The following is a 25,983-nucleotide window of genomic DNA, read 5'->3' on the forward strand; positions in this document are numbered from 1 at the left end:
TTATGACGGCATTTCAAGTATACAAATAAATCAAGGTTTTATGATATGACCATGTGAATTAAGGACATAACCAATGAGAGACTTGCTGAATTTTAGTCTTTCAGCATCAAATATTTGCAATTTTTTATTTTTTGACTTTTTAAGAGCAAATAGACTTTTTTTTGGCATTTTCTCTAAGAAAGATTGTTTGGTATGAGAAATAACAGGATAGACTGTAAAGGAAAGACAAGTTACATGTATAAATACTTCTGGCCATACAGATATACTATGTGGCCAAAAGCATCTGTCCACCTACTTATTCACAGTAGACCTGAACACCCAACAACACTGTTGGACCTCACTAATGCTCTTGTGTTGATGAGTCATCAACAATGTTGTTTAACAGGAACATTATATATATAAATACTAAAAAAAAACTTTTTGACATATACTTGACAGAAACCAAGACATAATTGAACAATTAAAACAGGCACACACAGGATTAGAACTTAAATGCATTTTTTTATTTTACTGTCATTAAAGGTCCAGTGTGGAACATTTAGGAGGGGCTATTGGCACAAATGGAATATAATATTTATAAGTATGTTTTCATTAGTGTATAATCACCTGAAAATAAGAATCGTTGTGTTTTCATTACCTCAGAATGAGCCGATTTTATCTCCCCTTCCACGGAGGCTGCCATGTTGCACCGCCATGTTTCTACAGCAGCCCAGAACGGACAAACCAAACACTGGCTCTGGATAGGGCCATTCGCATTTTTTGCAAGCTTCACAGCCACCGTAGTTTCTCCTACGTGCTTGGAAGGAGAAGGTGATGCAAGCGGTATTAAAATGGTTGCAGCAACTGCAATGTCAACGCTAGATGCCACTAAATCCTACACACTGGACCTTTAAGGCAGACAAGAAGATTACTTAGGCTGCTAGACTGATTGGCTTGCATATAACTGTGTCATCTGCATAGAAATTGACAACCACATCTCTTGTTCTGTATAACCTGACTGAGAGGGAGCATGTATACTGAAAACAACCGTGAGCCAAGAATGAAGCCTAGCCATCACAATTAAACTGAGCTTCAGACCATGAGTTTGGGTTTTGTGATGAGCCTGGATCAGGGCTAGTATATTCCAAACCAGCACTATCATGACCATTCATTTTAAAACACTTTCAGGACTTTTTGGTTTTGTTTTAAATCCACAAACTTTCAAGTAATCCTGGTTTCAGGTGTTCTGGAGTTTAGGGCTTTGGTGTGACCTGGCAGCAGCAGAAAAGGAAGTAAAGGAGGTAATGACTGTGGAGATGGGGGAGTTTACTGCAGAGGGGAAGCCTGATCTCCATCACTAGTGTATTTTTGGTATCAGATGGTGAGTATTCTGTACGCGCCTTGCAGAAGCACTGGGTGACTGGATAAACCTGTGTACAGTCTGCACATAAGTGTCAGTTTCCTGACTCTCCTGGTTGCTTCTTCTTGCCCTCCAGCACGCCGCCCAGCACAATGGGAGCCTTGATGTTCAGCCGGTCCCTCTCAGCCTCCTCATCTTCATCATAGGGCTCATCATCATCATCATCATCCTCTACATCACTGTGATGGGGGGTGGAGTGGAGGGAGGCAGAGGGAGAGGGGGGCACGGAGTAGGGCCGGGGGTAACGGAAACCCTCTGTCTGTGGAAACAAAGGAGTCCCAGTTATTGCAAATTATGCTGCAATTTTCTGTCTTTCTGTCAGTTTCCAGTTTGTTTCTATGAAAACCACCAGAGGCAGAGGCTTCAGACTTGCTGCAAATAGATTACCCATCACAGTCAGTTGCTTCATGGATTGTGTTGAAGCCTTCAGTTGGTGCGTTCATGTGCCAGTAAGAAGCTGCAACATCAGAGATCTCAGGCTTGCCCTCCCTTCTTAATTTTTTTTTCTCATTTTCCCTTTTTTGCCTCTTTTTCTCTTTCATTCATCCCTCTATTCCCCTCTTTCTTCTGGTCTTCCCTTCTCTCCCTTTTCGAGCCTTTTTTCCTCTTTTCTTTTTCTCTAGCTTGCCTTTGTGCTTTTTTTTCCATCTGTCTGTCTCTCTCATATTAATACATTTTAATAATAATAATAAACTAAAATTTAATCTAATTGTGACTGAAATTAAATTTTATATCAAACCTGAAAATTGTGTATCAGATATAGTATGTCATAGTCCTTGAACCAAAGAAGGAAGAGCAAAGGGAGAAAGGGGGAGTCTTATTTTATGTAACACTACAGGGATCAGCATCAGCACACTCCACGATGATCTCTTGTCATTCATCCAAATGTTAGGCTGTCAATTAAAGCCTGACAGACGTGGGTAAAATCCAGCAGTATCCACTGTGTGTGTCAGTCGGTACCTGAGAGGGATTCTCACGTACATGCGTGTGCAGTTAGAGGAAGACTTTGTTGCAGGTTCTCAGAGAGCATTTCACTGGGAGCCGCCAAAAGAAGATTTTCAGTTTGTAGCACCACTGAGATATTGTGCTTAACATCGGAATGATTTATAAAGTTGTCGCTCACTTTTTTCCATGCAGTGAAAACACTCAAATTTAAAGCCCTGGTTCTTGCCCATGATAAACTGTACATCAACTAAACTTTGTTTATTCAGTATAATAAACGCCAAATAAACAACTTTGGTCCTTTTGCGTCTCTTTGTGGTCATTTGATTGACTTTCTAACAAGAAATGTTAACAGTCACTTCATTCAGAGGGTCTGATACTAACAAACCAACTACCTATCACCTTCTTACCCCGGTGACCAATCCGCCCCCCTGGACCAGCCTCTGAGCACTCTTAAGCAGTCACAAGGACTGCAGTGAAGCGGAACTGCGCATTGGGAGGGAATGGGGGACAAGCCCCCACATCCAAAAACATAGATATGGCATTTTCATTCACTTCCCATGAACTACTGCACATAAAGCAATTCAGTTCAATAAAAGTGGCAGTTTTTTGCAGATGCAGATCAAAAGTGTAAAAATCATTTCCATTGTCAAAATCACTAATCACTAATTTAGATGACTCTGGGTCCTTGGCGGAGGTATTCATTCTCTAGTTCAATCATTCATTCACAAACTCCCTGATTTTCTTGCCTAACATTCCTCACCTTCAGGGGGGCCATGGGGTCCATCTTGAACTTGTCTGGGAGAGCCCTGCTAAGGGCAAGATGGCGGGCGTGTATGTAGAACTGCAAATCACAAGTCAGCGGAGATGTACATCAACAACTGAACAACAGTTTCAGGATTATATTACAAACTGCAACATGAAAGAAGAGACTGACTGGAGGCAGGAGGGAAGACACTAAAGAAGACTTCCTGTTTCTGTCCAAAACTACTCAGCTGTGCTTTCTCTTGAACTTGTCTTGCACTCAACTTACAGGGAGTTATCAAACCTGATGTGCATCTCAGTTATGGTTTAAAATGAGAATTACCTTCTAACTGTATTCATGCATGCAAACAGTTTTTTTGATTAGTAATACTGTATTCTGCCTGACAGAGATCGTGTTGCATTCTCTCTCCTATCAAACAGTTATGTGGTGCTGGTGCAGCAGAAACAGACCCGTCCCAGGTATCTCCAGTCCAGCAGGTCAGACAGCCTCTCAGTTCGGTTCCGCTGGATGATGCGCTGGCGCCGAGACTGCTGGCAGAAACTGAACATGAACTGGGTCAGCTGGTTACAGGACTCCTCGGCCGAACGGAACCGCCGGTCCACAATGTAAATACCTGATAGAGTCAGTGAGAGACAAGAGGGGGAGTGGAGGACAGAAGGCACTCCCTGAGGATCAATGTGTGGGCAGCAATAGCAAAAGACAAGATGTGTGTGTGTGTGTGTGTGTGTGTGTGTGTGTGTGTGTGTGTGTGTGTGTGTGTGTGTGTGTGTGTCCACACCATAGGCAGCAGGGTCTGAGACATGCTCCTCCATGAAGCAGCCGAAACCTGACAGGTTGGTGGTCACACTGGGAATGCCCATTACACTACATTCACCTGGGGAAGTACAGCACAGCTCAGAAACGGCACCGTGTGTTTGTTGCATGTGTATTGGTATCAGGTGACAAAAGTATACCATCCAGCAGCCATTTTGAAGGTCCTCAGCTCTTTGGGCTGCTAATGGCTGGTAAGAGCTGATTGCTTTTTTACATTATGTGATTTGACCATCTGATTACATCAGATAGTGTGCTGAGAGAGCAGCTCAACTGTTAGAAAGATATAAAGAACAATGAGGTCTAGGTCAGTTAACATAGGCTGCCTTACTGCAGAGGGTACGCTGTTGAAACCAGTGTCATCTTGCAGAGGCTGCCTTATTGCTGCAGAAAGTACGTGCCATTCATTAGTAAAGCAGCACAACTTGCATTGTAACTGAACTGGCTTGCAGGCTGCATAGGCTCACATAGGCTGCCTTATTGTAACGTGTACATTGGGTATACAGAGTGTTGAAGCTGAGTTCAGTTTACAGAGGCTGCTATACTGCAACGGGTGCAAGGGATATACAGAGTGTATAAGCCTATGGCAGCTTGCATAGGATGCCTAATTTCAAAGGGTGCTCTGGATAAACAGAATGCTGAAGAATGGATCCATCATTGCCTCGTGGCTGTTGTGGAGATTCAGAATCAGAAATACTTTATTTATCGACCCCCGAGGGGAAACTCTTTAGGACAAGTGGAATGAGATAACTTCTGTCTGAACTGAATTGATGGTAAAAGGTTACCAGGTGTGTATCCCCATGGTTCATAGTAGGAGGGGAACACTCCCAGGTTACAGCCACGAACAAAGTCCTCGTAGTCCATCGGCAGCAGTGGGCTGGTGGAGGACAGGAACTCAGGGTGGAAGATAATCTGAGAGGAGGACAGACAGGGACACATGTTCAGAGAGATGTAGAGTAGGAAGATGAGGTTAGTAGTCACCATTGGGAATTGTTTGCCATGTATTAATTGTACAGATTAGACTTGTCACTGGCTGCAGTATGTGAAACAATAAATATTTTATGACCAAAGAAATTGCTGTAGGGTCATGGTTCCCAGAGGATGAATCTTAATGTTTTAACTTTAACTTTCAGCCATTCCCTCTGACTCTTGTGCCGTTTGTAGATATTAAATAACAAGGAATTAAAATAGGCCTATTGCCCTGAAATTTACCAAGCACATCTCTGCTCCCAAGAGAAGCCTTTTCATTTTGACATTCCACCAGCTTTCATTTAGTGTCATACTGCAATCAAATTGTCAGTATTGTACATAATATATTTAACTGGTGGATTTCTATAACATTTGTTGTAGATATTTGCGGGCAACAGAGCATGAACCCTACCGACTGTTGTGACATCCTGACCTTTCATTAACACCACTCTTAACTTTCAGCTGTAATGTAACCTCAAAATGTAATGGGCAGATTGCCTTGGAATCTTCTGAACACATCCATGCTCCCTAGGAAATCCTCAAAAGAAGATGTGACTACTGCATTACCACCTGCTGAATGGTACACATATCTATAACCCATTATACATGCTTTCTTATTTTCCATGTTATGAAGTGATGAATGGCTTCTCACCTGAAAGAATTGCAGAATAAACTGTAGCTACAGCGGATACATGAAGTTAGCATTTCATTTGTTTAAATATAGTCATCTTATTACTTTGATACACGATGCATGACATCGTGACTGCCATGACATTTAACCATTAATGGTCCCCAGAGGATGAATCCTACTGACTTTGGTGAATCCCTGATTTTTCCTCTAGTGCCACCAGCAGGTCAAAGTTTCACCCATCCTGTGAAATATCTTTACATCTACAAGATGCATTGGCACACATGTTTTACAGACATTCAAGGTTCCAAGGTAATGAATCCTACCGAATGCTCCCCTGACTTTTCCTCTGGCGCCACCATGAGGTTTGACATGGTTTTTGTGAATTTAGCTCAAAGCGTCGCTGTGCCTAAATACGGCCTCATCGAGCTGCTAGCATGGCTGCAAACTCTTAGCCTTGTTTAATTCTTTCTACAAAGTGCTCTTCACTTGTTCACATGAACAAGTGAAGATTTTACTTCATCATCACCAGGCAACTCATGACTTGGAAATTCCCACAAACTGACTCCAGAAGAGAACACGATGACAAACACAAGGGAAGCATGCAGGATACGTTGTCTACCTTGACGCGGTCGTTCCTGGAGTTGAAGAGGCCGATGCGTCTGACGTTGGACAGGATGGGATCTGTTGAGTCGTCCAGCATGTTGTGAGTGGTCACTGGTGGGAGGCCGTGTCTCTGCGTATGATTTGTGTTTAAAAGAGGAGACCAAACTAATCTCAGTTTGGTCTCTGGTTTGTCTGTAAGTGTGATGGAATTTTCAATTGTGACATTTCCAAACCTGTCTTCCAAACCGATTACTGACAAGATATACGACAGTCCAGATTAGATTTCATCACAATGTCTGTTTGAAGGGGTGATATCCTGATTAAACTTTTTCAAGATATCGGTTACGGCTACTTTTTAATTGATCTTTACTTTGATGTTGCTTTGTAGCATATGTATTTCCCCTCTGGGATAATAATGTTAATCAGTTAATCAGTCAATATAGCTTATGCTCACTGCATCAGGATTGAAGAATACTGCGAACACCACTGAACAGAGAATTAATGTGTGTATTCAGTCTGGTTTCTCCTGAATGTGTGTATGTTTGTCTCTATAGCTGCATTCATATACTATGTGTCACACACGCCGAAAGCAGTGGAGTGAGGAGAAATTACATCGTGAGTGTTTGAGTCAGTGGTCCGCGACTAGTAACCTTTCAGACTGGGATTTTGAGAAGTATTGACCAGTGCAGACATTTTCTAAACCTTGGGCTAATGATATCTGATTACTGTCTCACACCCCATTACGACACAAAACAAAACCAGTAACGCTTTATTTTACAGGTCCCACAGTTTCCTGTCATTAATAATGAATGGATATTTACTTGGGTTTAAACTTCCTCTGCAAATCAAAAACTCAGCACAAGCAACAAAACTATAATAACTGACAAAGTTCTAATGAACTAATGGTACCAAATTACATAATTCTTTACAGGAAATGACACAATTAGGAAATTACAAACATAAAATAATATCAAAACCCCCTTATGGCGTGAAACACCAACTTATTCAGATAAGGTTGCAAATGAATTGAATCATTGGACAGATACTGGATAGAAAAGGTAAAGCCATTTTTGAATACATTTTTAAAGACTGTACTAATATTAAACTGCTATTATGCAAAGGTCTGACACGACTGTATTCTAGTTAAGGGATTCCAACTTCTGAAGTTGCAGGAGTGCATGGAAAGATTGTGAAGTAGCTTATATAATGGAAAGAAAATGTAATTATTCGTTCTGTTAATAAGGAAAATAACATACAAATAGGAATAAAAATTAGTGGTGTGAGGCTGATCTTAAAGGAGTAAAAAGAGTATCGCACTATCTATCTATACTATATTCATAAGTATGTTTTCATTAGTGTAGAATCACCTGAAAACAAGAATCGTTTTGTTTCGTTACCTTAGAATGAGCCCTTTATTTCTACAGAGGGAGCGGGTCCCCTTCCACGGAGGCCGCCATGTTGCACCGCCATGTTTCTACAGTAGCCCAGAACGGACAAACCAAACACTGGCTCTAGATAGGGCCACCGTAATTTCTCCTTCATCCTTGGAACGGTGAGGCAAGCAGTACTCAAATGGTTGCAATCTGCAATTTCATCACTAGATGCCACTAAATCCTACACACTGCTCCTTTAAGTACATTTATTGTCACAAACAACCAATATACGTCTAGCTATGACTGCACAGGACATCCTCTCACCAACCTGAGTCAGCTGTAACACCTCAACAAAATAAATAAAAGATAGCTAAAACCAATGGTTGAATCATCCAGCCTTTGCCACTCCAAGTCATAGTATTATGGATGGAAACTTGACCAAACCAACTGAAAAAAAGACAAAAAGTCTAAACATCAACTGGCATGTCAAATCTCTCCTCTCCATCAAATGAGTTGATTTGTACACCCAAATATATTAGAATGCACTTTCAAGTCTGTTTTTCAGTTTCTACACTCAGCACAGGGGAATAAAACACACACAAGACGTTTTAGCTATGCCTTCTTCAGTGTGCAATAGTTATTTAGTGTAAGGATTGTGTCTGTAAGGATTCTGTAGGGATGGTAGGTGTCTTCAGAGGCCCTTACTGAAATTATGAGATTATTTATATGAGATTATGTATGTGTTGGTATGATTCTGTTCTGAATTGTTGGGTCTCTGTCAATAATATTATAAAGAATATGGTCTAGGCCTGCTCGATAGGAAAAATGCAATGAGATAACTCATTCTTGTGTCTCTGTACAACTGATTTCGGTCAAGTGATAAAGTTAGTAAATTGACCTTGAGTTAACATTTTTTTGTCAAACTCCTATTCACTTGGTAGCAGGCACATGTACACACATTAACATAGTAGGGTTCTAGGGTTGAATACTGGGAATTGAGATAATTCAAGCGTATGTCCAAGAACAACACTTCTGTTCCTCAAACCACTGAAATAACATGCCACAACGGCTGCATACAATAGATATTTACATGCACACACTGTACACAACAATAGCCTAAGGTCAGCACCAAAAAGATGGTCAGACACTGCCATAGAACTACTTTGAGCGAGCTTCCCAGTGAACACGGCCAGACCGGGACCAAGACTGAACACAGCCTCCGAAGCCGATGGAGGCCAGTTTGGCGACAGGGAATACAGTACCGAGGTGATTTACAGTGACTCTGACCAGGACTCTGATTCCAGGAGGCATCAAGCGGAAGAGGAGCGAGAGAGAGGTGTGCAGAGCCAGAATATTTTTCACATCTAACTCACTGGATTAAGGATTTATTTCGACCAAACCAGAGTTTATGATTGTTGGAACAGTGGAAAGACTAACCAAGACAGTTTTGGTGAGTGTTGTTGTTTCTGTCGAGTTTGAATGAAGTGTGTTACACAAGCTAAGAGAGCTTATGTAACGTAGCGAACTCGCCGCTCGTACACATCTCCCAGCTGGAACTCCCTGAGCTGTACTATCAGACTAGTTGTCGCCTCTCGAGGCACAAACGGAATTACAACACAGGACAGGCCGGCGCTATCTGGTTAGCATGCTAATTTCAGTAGATATCTCTGCAACACAATACATACACGTCTCTGACATGACGTCAGAACTGTTATTTTTATTTAATTTTTGCTCTACGAAAAATATTACTACATACTAAATATTAAAGAATAACGTCAGAACATTGAAAAAAAAATAATAATCTGCAGAAATCCTGGGAATTCAGGGAAAATTGTGTTATTGACCGAGGAAGTAATAATTTTAAAATCCTGACAACACCTTCAAGTGCTATTCGTACCTCATACCTCAAATCTCATCTCTCATTTAAAACTACAGTATACGATCCTGTAACTACCCAACCTTAGATATCCCTCATGTACGCACTAACGTTGGCAGAACTGGTTTTAGGTACTATGCACCTTTTAAATGAAATTAACTGCAAACTGCCCTCAAACTACAGTCTTACATTCTCCTTGGAGATTTTAAAGCTTTATTATCTAAAGTGTTCAATTATTCTTGTAACTGTTTTAATTAATTAACTTACTTATTATGTAGTTGTGTTAAATCTGTTTTTGTTTGTGTTCTTTTGAATGTTCTTGTTCTCAGGTCTCTCTTGGAAAAGAGATCTTAATCTCAATGAGACTGCCTGATTAAATAAAAATAATAAAATGTGAGCTGTATCGGTAATTCAAAACAATTATTCTTAACCAATATAGACAACACAGACATGTCTGTGAAACACTATAATGGAAATATATTTCTTTAGTAGAAAATAGTCCTCAAGTAAACTGTTCACAGTGAGGTTTTTGAATTATATATGCTTCCTTTAGGCAATATTATTAGGAAACACTCCATAAACCTTCTTTGTTATGCGGATGATACCCAATTATATCTATCGATCAAGCAAATGAAACTAACCAGTTAGCTAAACTTCAAGCATGCCTTAAAGACATAAAAACCTGGATGACCTGCAATTGTCTGATATCAAAACTGAAGTTATTGTACTTGGCCCCAAACACCTCCAAGACACATTATCTAAAGATATAGTTGCTCTAGATGGCATTGCCCTGGCCTCCAGCACCACCGTAAGGAACCTCTGAGTTATCTTTGATCAGGATTTATCCTTTAACGCCCACATAAAACAAACTTCAAGGACTGCCTTCTTTCACCTACACAACATTGCAAAAATCAGGCACACCCTGTCTCAAAATGATGCCGAAAAACTAGTGCATGCATTTGTTACTTCAAGGTTGGACTATTGCAATTCCTTATTATCAGACTGCCCGAATAAGTCCCTTAAGACTCTCCAGTTGATCCAGAATGCTGCAGCACGTGTACTGACAAGAACTAGGAAAGAGATCATATTTCTCCAATATTAGCTTCTCTACACTGGCTCCCTGTAAAATCCAGAATAGAATTTATAATCCTTCTCCTCACCTACAAAGCTCTTAATGGTCAGGCACCATCGTATCTTAAAGATCTCATAATACCATATTACCCGACTAGAACACTGCGCTCCCGGAATGCAGGTTTACTTGTGGTTCCTAGTCTCCAAAAGTAGAACGGGAGCCAGAGCATTCAGTTATCAAGCTCCTCTCCTGTGGAATCAGGTCCCAATTTGGGTTCGGGAGGCAGACACCATCTCCACATTTAAGAGTAGGCTTAAGACTTTCCTCGTAGATAAAGTTTATAGTTAGGGCTGGTTTGGGTGATCCCTGAACCATCCCTTAGTTATGCTGCTATAGGCCTAGACTACCAGGAGACTTCCCATAATGCACTGAGCTCCTCTCCCTCTCCATCTGTATGCATTTTTATCCCATTACTGCATGTTACTAACTCAACATCTTCTCTCTCCTGTAGTTTTGTGCTTTCTCATCTCTCTCCTCTCTCCTTCTGTTGTTTTCAGCAGGTATTTCTACCTCCGGAGCTGCAGAGACTGGATCTGTGGTTGTGGGCCACCTGCTGTCCCCATGTTCCTGCTCGACAATTGCTACTACAGTTGTTGTTATTGGCTTTGTTACTATTATTGTCATTATTATACCTATGACTATCATTCCTATTATTATTACTTTATTAATATTAATATTACCACTACCATTACATTATTACTATTTTAAAATTCTAGGTGGAATTTGCAATGTGCTTCCCTCTCCCCCACCCCACTTCTCTCTCTCTCTTTCTCTCTTTCAAAACCTAACACAGCAGCGGCAGATGGCCGCCCACCATTGAGTCTGGTTCTGCCCAAGGTTTCTGCCTGTTAAAAGGAAGTTTTTTCTTGCCACTGTTGCCAAGTGCTTGCTCAAGGTGGGATCTGTTGGGTCTCTGTAAATAATATTATAAAGAGTACGGTCTAGACCTGCTCTATAGGAAAAGTGCAATGAGATAACTTATGTTATGAATTGGCACTATATAAATAAAATTTAATTAAATTGAATTGAATTATACAGAATATCCAGCACATTGTTTAAGTAAGGAAGTTGCACTATAGATTTCTCATTGTACAATGCTGTGAACACCACAAATTAATTTAAAATTTTAATTTGTTTGAACCGACCCTTTAACAGCAGAAATATGAATGATTGCAACTTGAAGTGTGACAATGTTATCAATTGTTTAAGGTATTAAAAGTCTTGAAATGTGCTCCTTTTTTATGGAAGAGAGAAAGTATCTATTGAAATAAACAAGGCTGTATGGAAAAGTGGGGGTGGACACATGAAAAATGACAAAGAGAGAAAAAGAGACACTTGCAGTCAATACCACTCACACTCCATTTCCCACCACTGAAATATTGATGTTGGCATGAATTCATGTAATTGAGAATTATAAGCATTTTGCTTGTAACACTGTGCTGTAATATACATCATCCCAACACAGCCAGTCTATTGACCCATGGTCTGGGGTAGAGGAAGGTAATTAACCCACACTTGGTTACGACTTTGACGTTCATTCATGCTTTTAACTCAGCGGAATCCCTCTGATGTTCAATTCATCTCCAGTAGGGGCCATCTCTCACATTGATCACTCCTGGGGAAATGCCTTATCTATTCATAAAAATAGAGCTCAGGATATGAGAGTGTGCTGGTGGAGATTTATCTTTTACAGCATTTTCAATTTTTTTCTCTGTTGGCTATTTTTAAACTGCTACTGTAAAACGATGGAGCAGTTCCAAACCTTAAAGCCACAGGGAACCTGAAGTAGAATTGTTTATTGTTTTATATTGTGCAAAAGCATCTGAAGTTACACAAAAATATTTTTCTGAAGAAGTTCCTAAAGGTAGATGAATATTTCCAGGTTCTATTGCTTTGGTAGAAAGTAGTTCCAATAAAAACAGTTTACAATGAGGTCTATATTCTAGAGTAACTGCAACGCTCTTTCTGGCTCTATCGTATTTTAAAAAAACACATTTAAAATGCTTTGATCACCACAAATGAAGTTCGGTTCACATCTACTTGGCAACATATATCTCAAAACCTGGTAAAATAAAACCAAAATTATCTGCATACCACCAGTGGTCTCTGAAACAATATGTCTTGTTGTGATTTGGGTGGGCTGACCCTTTAAAGTAGCAGAGTACAAAGGGAAGGATTTTCTAATCCACAAAGATGCATTTTGGCATGCATATTCCAAAAATGTAGACCCTTCACAATCTTGCTTGGTTTGGGCACATCAACCATCATTTTATCCTCTGTCTCGATGATTGTAAGGTAAACGATGTAGAATTACCCCATTCATGCTACAAAGTAATCTACAGTACCTGGAATGTGTACTTGCATGTACTTAAATGGCCAGCTGTGCACTGCTGGATGGCATTGCATTACATTAAGGCCAAAGAGGCAGGTTCAACTTTTTTGCCAGACAACCCATAATTGTTTTGTTTGCCATAGTCCTCTGTGACAGCACCTCCACTGCACCAACAGTGGCCTCAGTAAAAATGAATGAGGAGGCTGTGTTTCAGATAATATGAGTTACTGTTCAAAATAAACAGTATAGTCTAATGGTAACACTTTTTATATTTTGTTTTATTTATCTATGTTTGGCCGCTCCCTGAAATTCTTGTTGTATTTTATGGTACTGTATTTTCTGTTCACCTGTGAAACACCTCGTAACTCTGGCGCCACGGATGGCTGCCTCTGTTTTTGGTGCAGGTTGTTTTGTCTAGTTTTATTTGTAAATTCAGTTTTCTGCTGTGATACCCGGAGCTCTTTCACCAGAGAAGAGCTCATGAACATCAGGGGAACTACACCAGCAGACTCATTTCTGTCTTTTCTGCTTCATCAGTGGATCACCTGATTCCTGCATACAGGCAGAAATTAAAGCTCTGTAAACCTGTAAAGACATCAAAGCAGTGGACCATTGAAGCTATGGAGGACCTTCGGGTGTGCTTGGACTGTACTGACTGGGTTGTTTTCAGGACTGCTACCAGTGAGTTCACAGAGGCTGTTACACCAATGAAAAACCCTGGTTTATAGCTAAACTTAGACAGCTACGGTTGCAAAAGGAAGAAGCGTTCAGGAGTGGGGACAGGGACAGGTTTAGAGAGTTCAGATATAGCAAGGCAGTGAGAGAAGCTAAATAACTGTACAATGACAACAACTCTGATAACAACGAGATTTCTCTTTTGAAAAATCATAGATGACTTTGATCATGATCTAATAAATCCACCTAATCCTTCAGGGCTTCCTGACTGGGATTATGAGTATGTGGTAGAATGCCTTGGGGTCTGGGACCCCATCAGCCGAAAAGTAACAATGCAGTAAAAAGCACATTTTAACTTAAGTAGCCCAGGTACAACTAGGGCAGGAACTTCCTCTCCAACAGCAGAAAAGGAAGTGATGCCAGTTGGAAGTGTGGTCAAATGGGTCACTGGACTAGAAATTGCCACACTGCCACAGTGTCAGAAGCATGGAATGGCGAACAATGGGACGTCACGTCAGATCGTTTGGAGACAGGAACCACCTATCACAAAGATTATGACTCCCTTTGCAAGCCTTAAATCTTGCCACTGTTTGGAAATGATGAAAGAGACACAATTAGATTGGGTCTCTTAGCTCTCCCCCTAGTGTGGGGAGAGCACCACTCTACCATAGGCTTGTCACCACATGAAGTTTTGACAGCAAGAGTTATGCCCATGGGACAACTGTTATATAGGAAAACATACAGGTCAGATTCTTGCAGATGAGGCCATAGTGGCCTACTGTAGGCAGCTAACCCGTACTGTGAGTTCTATCTCTGCCCAGGTGAAAGCAGCCCTTCCGTTGCCCCTGAGGGAGGGAGAAACGACTCATCCCTTCCAGCCTGGTGATCGGGTCCCGGTGAAGGATCTGAGGAGGCGCCATTGACATATATATATATATATATGGGTAAGAGCAATGTTGAAAATGATGAAAAGGGGGAATGTGAAAGTAAAATAGTATGAATCGTTTGGTTTATCGGTTTATCATTTATTCATTGTAGTAACCATCATGTCTTTATGTGCCTTTGTCTGTCTCTGGTCATGCTCTTGGAATGTGTAAGTTGGGGTCCCTGCACAGTAGCAAGGAGGCATCTTTTGAGTGAAACCAGATGTTCTTGTACATGGACACTGCATGATCAGAGTGTGTTATAAACTTGGCTTTTCATAATTGGATGAAAGTGTTATCTTTGGGCTGAGAGCCAATCACAGTTAGTCTTGAAACACTATAAAATGTACTGTAAGTAAGTATTTGGGGCGATCTCCTTGTAATTAATTACAATTATTTACTTCAACTTTTCTGTGCTTTGTGTTTATTTCATTGTGTTGAGTGCTTTCAGACAATTTCGACAACACGTGCTCTGCCCTCTCCTGTACTCCCTGTTCATGCACAACTGTGTGGTCACCCACAGCTCCAACACCATCATCAAGTTTGCTGACAACACTGCCGTCATCGGCCTGATCACCGGCGACGATGAGACGGAGTGGAGGTCACAGCCCTGACATCCTGGTACCACGACAACAACCTCCATCTCAACATTAGCAAAATAAAGGAACTGATTGCGGACTACAGGAAGTGACAGAGAGAAGGACACACCCCCATCACCATCAACGGGACTGAGAATAAAAAAAGCTAACAACAAGCTTACAACACGTAGGGTGATAAAAGCACAACAGTCACATTCGGTGTCCGGCCAATCTGCTCCCACAAAAGGGCTTTTTGGTCTCCGTTACGATTGTCTCTCTCTGATGTGGCGTAAAGCTCAGGATAGACAGACGCGGCCAGAACAAGTTTCTCCTCCATTTTCATGGTTACCAGGGTGACAAGTTGGTTGCCTGAAAAGGAATGACAGTGACAACACCAGCCTTTCTGAAAAGTTCAGAGATTTTCAACTAGAAGCATTCGGAGCAACCGCGCAAAAAAGTCAGAGCGCTCTGAAAAACGCAATATGGACACAAGAGCACTCACAGAGCAAAAACATGACAGGTGGTCTATATCAGGCTGGACTCAGGCACGTCTGATATATAATAATCAGTTAATGACCACATCAAACCTCCACACGGGTATTAAGAACAAACAAAAGTATGATACAATACAGCTAAAGCAGAGCACAGTATGCTCTGCAGAGTGATGTACTCTATTATATAGTTTATCAGCACAAATAAGACACAGATAGGTCAAACAGCAAAACAGCCTATAAACACACAAATGTATGAGCATTAAACAAAAAACAGAGCACTCCAGGCTGCCTACAAAGGATCGTGTCCTCATCAGCGGTTAAAGACACCCGTCACATGCAGATGAGCACAATAATTTCTCTGTACAATTAAGACATCAAATGCGAGGGTCGCGTATCAAACCAGCCTGTAATAACACACACATGCATGAGCATTGTACCAACAAAAACAGGCCAGGCTGCCTACAAGGGATCCAGTCCTCATCAACACCCATCACACACAACACAGTGCTGACTACTGTAAACTGAATACTACAGTTAATTGGGAATAGCCCTTACCTTAAAACAGAAGCGACCACAGAGGCCTGGGTTTTTCCTGATCTTTGAGTTGAAAGTGAGTGAAGTTTACGATATTGCGCCGTCACACTTTGATGGTTATGACCAGAATGGCATGCATGCTGGTATCTTTATTAAAGTGAATTAGTGATGAATCAACCACATGCATGAATCAAACATCAATAGCTTAATTTTACGCATGATCCACGATGATGAAGATACAGAAAAAAAGAAATGCATGGCAAAAACAGCATATTGTCAATAGTTTAGAGACCCCCCCCCAAAATTTCCCAAATCGTGTTTTCAGGGGAGCTCATGTCTTATAAAGGGGAGGCAAGCTCCCAATGGCTCCCCTGTAGTTCGCACCCTGTAACAGACTGTTCAAGAGGCAGAAGCCCCCGCAAAGCCAGACCAGACTCTGTCTCCCCATCCACCCTGAAGCACTGTGCTGATCAGCTGTAACACCTCACTGGAGACATGCCACATACCAGTCTGCTTCAAGACCTCCATCATCCCCGTCCCCAAAAAACCAAGGACCACAGGACTTAATGACTACAGACCTGTCGCCCTGACCTCTGTGGTAATGAAGTCATTTGAGCGTCTTGTGTTGTCCCACCTCAAATCCATTATTGATCCACTCCTGGACCCCCTGCAGTTCGCCTACAGAGCCAACAGGTCTGTAAGGGGGAGTAGTAGGCAGAACAAAAATATCCAAGTATAGAAGAGTTTCCATCAGGACCAAAACCTCATGCCATAAAAACAGTTTCTTCCCGTGTTCAGCTGGCCTTATTAACAAGGCCCAGGACCCCCACTGACACGACCCTTATCTCACTCCCCACAGCCACTACACGGTACATTAACGTAAAGTCTACACACTGACTCAAAGCGTTACATTAACGCACATCTTTTGGATACTATCTTGTACACTGCACAGATTCTTTAGACTTCACATTCCGTGGTCAATATTTTGCACATTCCTTCACAAAAGTGTACAGCTTTTTCATATAAAAATAAAAACAGTTAATATACCCCTTACTGACAATATACATTCTCTGAATATACACACACGCTTACACTCAACACATACTTGTAACCACACAGGATAGTCTGCCGTCCTTTGCATGGCATCTTTACCCCAATCTTAACCTCTATAATAAATAGGTCTAATGTTGTTCGCTGCAGTCATTTTTTGTACGTTCTGTTGTGAAAACTGTCTAATCACTCACTCTGTTGTGTTCTGTCTTTTCACTTATGTTTTGTCATGTTGAACTGTTAAGAAAAAGACATCAGATGGAAGAAAACAACAAACAACTCAAAATGATGCCAGTAGTTGTTTACTGTAAACCGAAGAATCAGAGAAAGGCTGCAGTACCTGAGTGGCGTAGATGGCTCTCTTCATAATGGTGAAGTCGTCTCGGTCCAGAATGGAGTTCATGTCAGGGATCTGCCCTCTGAGGACAGAGCGAGCATTAAAACACTCGCCATAGAACATGCGTGATTCATTCATCACAGACAACAAGTGTTGATGTACACAACAATTTCAAAAGTGTAAAATCAATAAAGCTGCGGGTTCATTTACAGTGTCCATGTACTTACTTTAACAGAGCATCATACAGCTTTTTCCCAAACTTCTCCTTCACAGTGTGAGCTGTATCCCTGTGACAGTCAAATGGAAACCTTCTTTAGAAATGTACCATTGACCCAAATACATGTGCCGAACAATTCACACCAATGATATTACAATGGAAAACTGAGGAAGCCATTATGAATTTTCTGTTCAGACGGCATCAGTGGCGTCAAGTTTGAGAGACCGTGCTGTAAGTTGAGATCCTAGTTTTAGGTCTGGAGGTTCGAGAAACTGGCTTGGGACTGGAAGGTCACCTGTAGCGTCCCCAAACCAAAAGTGGTTTATATGACCGTTTCCTGGTCTGCCACTGCTGTGGTTATGGTTTGGTTAGGTTTAGGCACAACAAAAGATCATGGACATGGTTAAACCAATGCTGACTGTTGATAGGAAATGGAAAGTGAACAGCAATCTCTAACCCACCCCAACCCTCTTCCCTAAGAGGTTTTGCTGTGACACAACAACATCACACCACTTTGGCATTTGCTTCTCAGGGACAACAGTCATTATTTGCATGACCATAAGAGGTCAACCAATCCTGTTGCTTTTCAGGTGAGGACAGCCTCCCAGTGAAGCTGCCCAGAGGCCAGATCAGATTGTGGTTGTATCAGGCAGCTTCCTGGTATGAATTTGTGTAACTGTATGGGTGTGAGCAAAAGAGAGCTTTGCTGTCACTGAAACTACCCTGGACAAAAAGTTAAATAAATTATATCTGCTCAGCATCAGGGTATGTCTGCTGCCTTCCTCATGTGCAGAATTGTAAGTGGATGCGGGTTAGTCAAATGCTTTATAAACATACAGTATATATATGATGTAAATGTGCATATAGAGTACAGTGTCTTCTGTTTATGTTGGTATTGGAATGTTATGGAGACCGTCAGGACATACCAGAGCTGTTTGCGTACCGCCTGCCCCTTCAGTGACTCCACATTGAAGTTGTTGGTTTTAGCTGGCATGATGAAGAAAACTACCACTGTCACATCATTTCTGTGGACCTGTGGACAGAGTGAGGAAGGAAATAGAAAAACAAATGGACAGGAATGCATGCTGAAGAATATATACTTGTCCTTCCTCTGTGCAAGGTTAGAATTCTTTTGGTGGTGTACTTTTTGCAACTTTTGCACATTTGATGCATACAGCAGAGTGCTACTGAGTGCAGAAGACTAAAGGAGCTCACCCGCAGTAGGTAGTTGAGTCTGGACAGTGATTCAAGGAAAATATCAGCTCCCTTGTTGGAAAACTCATAGCGTCCAGCAATGAAGAAGAAGAGGGTTTTCTCCAGGTTGAAGTCCAGATGACTGCCAGGAGGATAGGAAGTACAGTTAGGTTTAAAGGGGAACAACTCTCCTGTCAAGAATTCATCATTTTCTGAAGTAGATTGTTTCAGACCTCTACATGAGATGGCTCAGAACTGCATTAATAAACTCCACCCACCCATAGAAGTGTCCTCTGACAAACTCCTGGATGCGGGCCTTGTTGGTGGAGTGCAGGTTCTGAAACTCATGCATGGCCGAGAACTTCTTCACATTCAGACCGTTCGGGGTCACCACATCTGCACATCAACACAGCAATAGGAGAGCTTTAATGGACAGTTAGATCATTGGGAAGTTTGTCCTTATGGTGGTGCTGGAGGACAGGCAAGGGGGTCAGCAAAAAGCTCTGACTTCATCCTCTGGGGGCCATAAATGTTGATACTAACTTTCATATCAATCTGGCTGGCAGTTTTGTAGATATCGTGATCTGACCGAAGTACTAGTCGGATGAATAGACCAAACTGCCCGACATCACCATCCTTGAAACAAAACACGTACATTCTGTTGTGAAAGGCTTCCCCACCTGGCTTCCTGTGCAGCATGTGGCTGGCTTCCACAGCAGTGATCTGGGAGACTGTAGTGAAGACGTGAGCACAGTGGACCGCTGCTCTCTCCAGGCAGTAACGATGGTAGATCTGCCTCTCACCAGCCTCCTTGTCAATGTTGAACTACCACACACACACACACACACACACACACACACACACACACACACACGCACAGGGGACAGGTCAATATAGTGTGAGGGGCAATTATTTCAATGATTCTCATTTTTAGCCTTGTAGGTGAAATGTAGAATAGTTCACTAAAACATATTCAAGCATTGTAATTAAGAAGATAAAATCTACCTGCAGTTTTTACAGACTATGCCTTGCTGGAGGAGTCATGCTAGGATAGCATTAAACACACCCATTCCAATATTTATGGTGATGGCTTTTTAGTCATCATTGTACAGTATCATTCTTAAGTCTCATAACTGAGATTTTACAACATTAGTCATGTAGTTCAGTAAAGTAGATTAGTGCAATCCAGTCACATGTAAAGACAGAAACCTAAATGCTATTAAATGTCTTTATGTAGTGATGCAGACTCTGTCCCAACTCCATACTATATAGCCTACTAGTGGCTGATATATAGGCAGTGCAGCAGCACTAGGGCCATGGTCTAACGGGGCCACACTGTGGGCTTATCATGGTATTGTGAGTGCGGCCTCCCCCTTCTCAGAAGGATGCGGGCAGTGCACTTATTTACAGAGGAGCTTAACTGGTCCATGTCTGTTTAAAAATACAGCTGGACCAAAGCAGGTTGCATATATCTGCCGCTGTGCCAACATGTTTGTTTCGAATGTGTTGTGCTGCCCACGTTGTGGCTTACCACACGTGTTCTTTAATGTGAATGACAGTCATGCACCAAAGTAAGGGACAAATAATATCATTTCCACAGTGCTGTTTGTAATTTGTCAGCAATTTCTATCTGGTCCTCTAGCTCTGTGGAGAAACAGTTAAATAATAGGCTGACAAAATAATAATTAATATTAAGGTTAATAAATGGACTGCATTTATATAGTGCCTTTCTATAGTCTTCTGACCACTCAAAGCGCGTTAAACTACATGTTAACATTCATTCATAAACTGATGGCAGAGGCTGCCATGCAAGGTGCCAACCGCTCATCAGAAAGTAACTAATGCTCACACACACACAAACACACACACACACACACACACACACACACACACACACAGCACAGCCTTCGGGAGCCGGGGATCAAACTGCCGATCTTCCGATCAGTGGATGACCCGCTCTACCGCTGAGTCACAGCCTCCCCAACTGAATTATTCACTTAATTATAATTTAATTTACTGCATTAAATTCAATTAATTAAATCCTGCAAGCAACACCATGGAGAAACACCATCCTTAATCAGAATCAGAAATACTTTATTGATCCCCGAGGGGAAACTCTTTGCTACAGCAGCTCACTGTCACATCAGTGCACACAGGAAGAGAAGGACTAAGCAAAAAAGTACCAAGTGAGTATAAGTGTGAAGTACAAAGTGGGTTTACGGTTGATGATAATAATACGGTATAAGGTAATAGTGCATGAACTGCCAAGTTCAGTGTAGCTTATTTATAATGAGACGGAGGATATTGCACAGCAGTAATACTCGTGTCTTACAGCTTCAAAGTGGCTTATTTACAGTTTTACAGTAGTTCATATTACTTTATGTCCTTGTGCATAAGAAATTGTTTTGTGAAATCCTGGCCTATAAAAAAGGTGTGGCACTCACTTCAGTTCAGTCTTTATTGTCCTGCATGGGAAATTTGGCTTGCAGTATGCACAGCAAAGCACTCATATATCAGTTGTTCACTGACAGGAAATGATCATGCGAACACACTGTTTATTAAACTTCAAAATGTTTGAATTATAGATATAGCATTATATCATCATAATATAAAGTAATATAATATAAATAGTTTTTTATCTCCCTGTAGGTCATTATATTTTTTCATTACAGTAACAGCACACTCAAAAACGATGATTTAGTTTTAGAATGTTACTGACTGTTTAACTTCTTCACTTTTCTAAAGTGAACATACTACTGACTTAAAACCTGCTTAGAATTAAATTAGCTTGTAGTATGGAACCGGGACACAGCGGTGTGCATTAAAATAAGCCACATTTCATGATCAGGAGCACGGGGGATACACCTACATGGAACAAACATCATTATTTCTAGGACTGAATACAGCCCTTTGGCTCCATGCTCTGCTTTGTTTCCTCTGTCCTGGCTGCATAGTGTGTCACAGTCAACAAAGCTGAAAATGCACAGTGATAGAATTCCATTGATAGAACAGATGAAGTTCCTCTGGACTAGTTGAGGATTACAATCACCTTGGCTGTCAGTGAGTGGCCTTTAGCTCTACGCTGACCTTTAGGATGTGAGCAGCGGAGAGCCAATTACAAACATCACACTGACCCCTCCACACACAACTCAACATTACTAATGATGCTCTAAATGGCTGTAAAAGGCTGCGATTTTGGTCTGAACCTTTGAATGTGAAAATGAATCTGATGGAACATTAATGTGGGTGTTGTGTGTGTGTGTGTGTGTGTGTGTGTGGGGAGTGTTTGTTTGTGTATCCCAAATTAAATGCATAATGATGGTTTGTAGATTTTAATATGTTGTTCACATGGAGAAGCAGAGATGCGGAAACTCTCACAGGCCTTCCAGGTCCACATGTGATAGTCACTTGTGTTAAATCACATGGGCAGTGTGAGGCTTCGGGGTGTGGTTTTGGTTATAGATAGAAGTTGAATCACATAGTGATTCGATGTGTTGTTTTCTAGATGGAGGAGTTCCATGTGAGAGTATTTCATTTTATGAAACCTTTACAAAACCTGTGGAATAGCTCTAGAGGCTAAAGCTGTTGCTGAATAATTGTTATCAAGCAATAAAACCAGTGTCTTTGTCATAGTTCCTGAAATTTTGAAGACACCTGTTTTCAACAAGCAGCCACCATCATGGCCAAACCAGTGAGGAAGTCCCTTTGCATTCATTAGAACTACTGGCTTCTCGATGCTGGCTCCAAAAACTCTCAGACTGTATAACAGTCCTTAGAAAATGTCCCAACATACACAAAGTCAATCATTTTTGTAAACAAGAGGTTTGGATCTTTCCTGTCTGTTTGTCTTAACTATTCTATCAAGCAGATATTATGGCTTACAGAGAACAGGTTTATGGGGTGTAAACTGGACTAAAAGTGTCAGTATGTTTCAAACTGCGTGCTTGTTGGACGGTCAAACAGTGTCTGAGACCCCCACACCTTTCTGACGTTGGATTGGGAGGGGCCCACTTTATGCAGCGATTGGTCAGGTGTGCAGAGGTGTGAATTTAGGCAGGATTCTCCCTCAAGTTCTCTTCTTTCAATTCTTCACACAAGAACAACTGAGTGCAACACCATGAATGTCTTTCTTATGGAGATCTTTCTTATGGAGGCTTAAAGAGAGTGTATACTCAACTAAAAGGAGCGTCAGCCTATCAGGTCCAGCTTTTCTTGCAACACGCAGGCAGCAAGGGACGAGATTTTCTGGCTCCAGTAAAGATGGAGACGAGAGTTAAAGACCACGTAAAAAGATTTTAAAATCTTCCCTCAGAAACCCATGACTAGGGGGCAAAGATAAGGTGTTGGGCCCCAATTGCTCTTTATTGTGTGTGTATCCTGTCACCTTAATGTACCCAGCAAGTACAGTGGCAACAGAACACACGTGACAGCTTCAGTGTTTTAGAACACCACTAGTACTCGTGCTGGAAATGGTTCACTGTTTGATGTGTGTCAGTTAGTTTGTGGTAATTCAACTAAACAGGAATAATTTGGAATCAAATGAAATTACAAAGCTCCTAAAACAACATTTGAATCAAAGTCCCTCTACAAAACAGGGCCTCCAGATGAGAAAATAATGCAGGACCTGCATTTTAACCTACAGTAATAATGTGGCAATGGCCTGCTTTGTGTCCATATTTGTTGTTAGTCTAGTTTTCAGCAGTGACAGTGTGTGAATGCGTCTATATACTGCATGGCCAACCCTCCTGACCTCTCACCTTGTCCAGGTTGTTGTAAAAGTCAGTATTCCCAGCACAGAGGTATCGTCCCAGCAGGGTGGCATGTGTAGTAAAGACCGTTGCCATGGGAATCTTGCGGGAGCGAGAGAGAATAAGCCCTGGACCAGCCTGCCACTCATGGAAATGAACAATGACATTGGGCTTGTCTCCCAGGTGGTCTGTTAACTGGAAAACAAAAGATGAGAAATAGCAGCGTTTACATAAGTTCTCATTGTAACTAACTTAATGCTACACCAGGCAATTTTGCATTTTTTGTAGCCACAAATGGCCAGCCCGTATAGGTCGAACGTGCAAGCAGCTTATTAAGACTCATATTTACGATTAGTGTTACGCGGCGACCTTTAGTGGCCGTAGTAATTATGACTGGAGCAGTATAAAGAGTGACAAAGTCCTCATGTGGAAGCAGTTGGGGTGGATGGATGGGTCAAATAAACACAGGAGGACTTTCACCCAGGAGACCAGAGTTCGTGTCCTGTGTGAAACCAAAAGTCAACGCTGACTTATTTAAAGTTTTAAGTTACATAAGTGACTTATTTTAACCCAAACCATGATCTTTTCCTAAACCTAGTAGTTTTGTTGCCTAAACCTATGCAAACTGTCGCCTGTCACTATTACTCTCCACTGGTCATTTTGGGTCATATATGTCATTTTGGGAGTCAGTGGCAATCGACCTATTCTGTCATTTATGTATTAGGACGTAGTGCAAATGGCAGCAGGCTGAACACCAGCTGACCTCTTTGAAGAACCAGGCGATCAGGGAGCCCAGGATGAGCGAGTCGTTGGCCTCTTGGTCGTGGTAGGGCAGGCCGATGCTGCAGGTCTGCCACAGGTCCCCCTTCCAGCGGTCCAGGTTCCAGGCTGCAGAGCCGATGTCAAACAGGATCACATAGGGGCTGCCCTCGATCAGCCAGCGGCCAAAATGAACCTGCGGCTTCAACATCAGCAAAGGAAGCCCACTGAGAGAAGTCCAACTTTAGAAATCAAATTGCAGTGTGCTTGGGTACACTGAGAACATACCATGATGAGAGTGCCCATGAGCAAATTCTTGCTCACACTGTGTGTAAGTCACACAGCTGCTGACAGACACTTACTTTTCTGGCCAGTAACAGTGCTAGTGTCTTTACTTAGCCTATATATAGTAGTTCTTTGGTAAAAGTTCAAGTTTCACGTTTCAAATTCTACTTAAGGAAAAGAACAATATAACATACAGTATTTGTTTCTTCAGCATTTCTAATGCTATATAACACTTATAACGTGAGTTTTTAAAGGTCCAGTGTGGAACATTTAGGAGGAGCTGTCGGCACAAATGGAATATAATATTTATAAGTATGTTTTCATTAGTGTATAATCACCTGAAAATAAGAATCGTTGTGTTTTCATTACCTCAGAATCAGCCCTTTATATCTACAGAGGGAGCGGGTCCCCTTCCACGGAGGCCGCCATGTTGCCCCGCCATGTTTCTACAGTAGCCCAGAACGGACAAACCAAACACTGGCTCTAGATGGGGCCTTTCGCGTTTTTCGCTAGTGTTTGGTGGCCACCGTAGATTCTCCTACACGCTTGGAACTGGAGAGTGAGGCGAGCGGGATTCAAATGGTTGCAAACTGCTATTTCACCGCCAGATGCCACTAAATCTGACACGCTGGACCGTAAAACCCATGAAGCCATGATTGCAAACTGTTTTATCTATTTTTAATCTATAATTTATACATATTTCCCTGCAACTGAGCCTGACATATTTGTTACCTTTGAGAACTTTGGGACCTTAACTAGAATTAATCTTCAGGTTATCTTTATGTGGGCAGGAACTGTTGGCTGTTTATGTTCTCTTGAAGTTTGCAGGCTTGAAACATGACATGATCTATTTCTAACAAATCATGGACTCATAATTCTAGTGATGGAAAAAAAGTTCTCTAAAGTAAAAATAGTCCAATAAAGTAGCTCAAAGTTGTACCTAAGCACAATACTTGAGTAAAAATCCTTCAACAGGCCAGTTTCATTATACCGTTGTTATGGCTCAAGGTGACAGGTTTGCTTTTAGCAGACCAATCAGATGAAAATGGTGTGCAGCATGTAAGGTCTGCCATCTAGTGGCCAGTGATTGGTGGACAGAGCTGGACTGCATCAGCCCCCTCAGTGAGAGTGAGGTACACATTCACAGTGAGAGACTGCACAGTGAAGTGCACAGCACACAGCTACACTGTTGGCATGGTAGAATGAAAGTCTTTCTTACTGCTGTAAGGTTAGCAGCTAACCTTGATACTGCATATATGCAAAAGTATGTAACAATATATGCAGTAATAATACATGTAATTGCAATTGTAAAAATCTTTGTAAAACACCAACTTGATACATGCTCAGTGCTGATGG

General features: G+C 41.6%; 1 protein-coding gene across 2 annotated transcripts in view; it reads right to left on the reverse strand.

The window, feature by feature from the left end:
• Window positions 1–111: 111 nt before the first annotated feature.
• gys2 (glycogen synthase 2) overlaps window positions 112–25,983 on the reverse strand; it is a 29,433-nt gene continuing 3,561 nt past the window's right edge. Inside the window, exons 3-16 of one of the 2 annotated variants that reach the window (XM_044185960.1) lie at window positions 24,347–24,544; window positions 23,593–23,778; window positions 19,516–19,660; window positions 19,114–19,231; window positions 18,857–18,977; window positions 18,568–18,674; window positions 17,652–17,711; window positions 17,428–17,506; window positions 6,137–6,250; window positions 4,703–4,829; window positions 3,886–3,981; window positions 3,557–3,720; window positions 3,105–3,185; window positions 112–1,658 (exon numbers count right to left, since the gene is read on the reverse strand). In XM_044185960.1, the coding sequence (XP_044041895.1) occupies window positions 1,434–1,658; window positions 3,105–3,185; window positions 3,557–3,720; window positions 3,886–3,981; window positions 4,703–4,829; window positions 6,137–6,250; window positions 17,428–17,506; window positions 17,652–17,711; window positions 18,568–18,674; window positions 18,857–18,977; window positions 19,114–19,231; window positions 19,516–19,660; window positions 23,593–23,778; window positions 24,347–24,544 (1,821 nt within the window). In that variant the 3' untranslated portion in view covers window positions 112–1,433. The remainder of the gene's footprint in view (window positions 1,659–3,104; window positions 3,186–3,556; window positions 3,721–3,885; window positions 3,982–4,702; window positions 4,830–6,136; window positions 6,251–17,427; window positions 17,507–17,651; window positions 17,712–18,567; window positions 18,675–18,856; window positions 18,978–19,113; window positions 19,232–19,515; window positions 19,661–23,592; window positions 23,779–24,346; window positions 24,545–25,983) is intronic. The other variant, XM_044185961.1, reaches the window with a different exon arrangement.

This window comes from Siniperca chuatsi, linkage group LG23, assembly GCF_020085105.1.
Source record: "Siniperca chuatsi isolate FFG_IHB_CAS linkage group LG23, ASM2008510v1, whole genome shotgun sequence".
NCBI lineage: Eukaryota > Metazoa > Chordata > Actinopteri > Centrarchiformes > Sinipercidae > Siniperca > Siniperca chuatsi.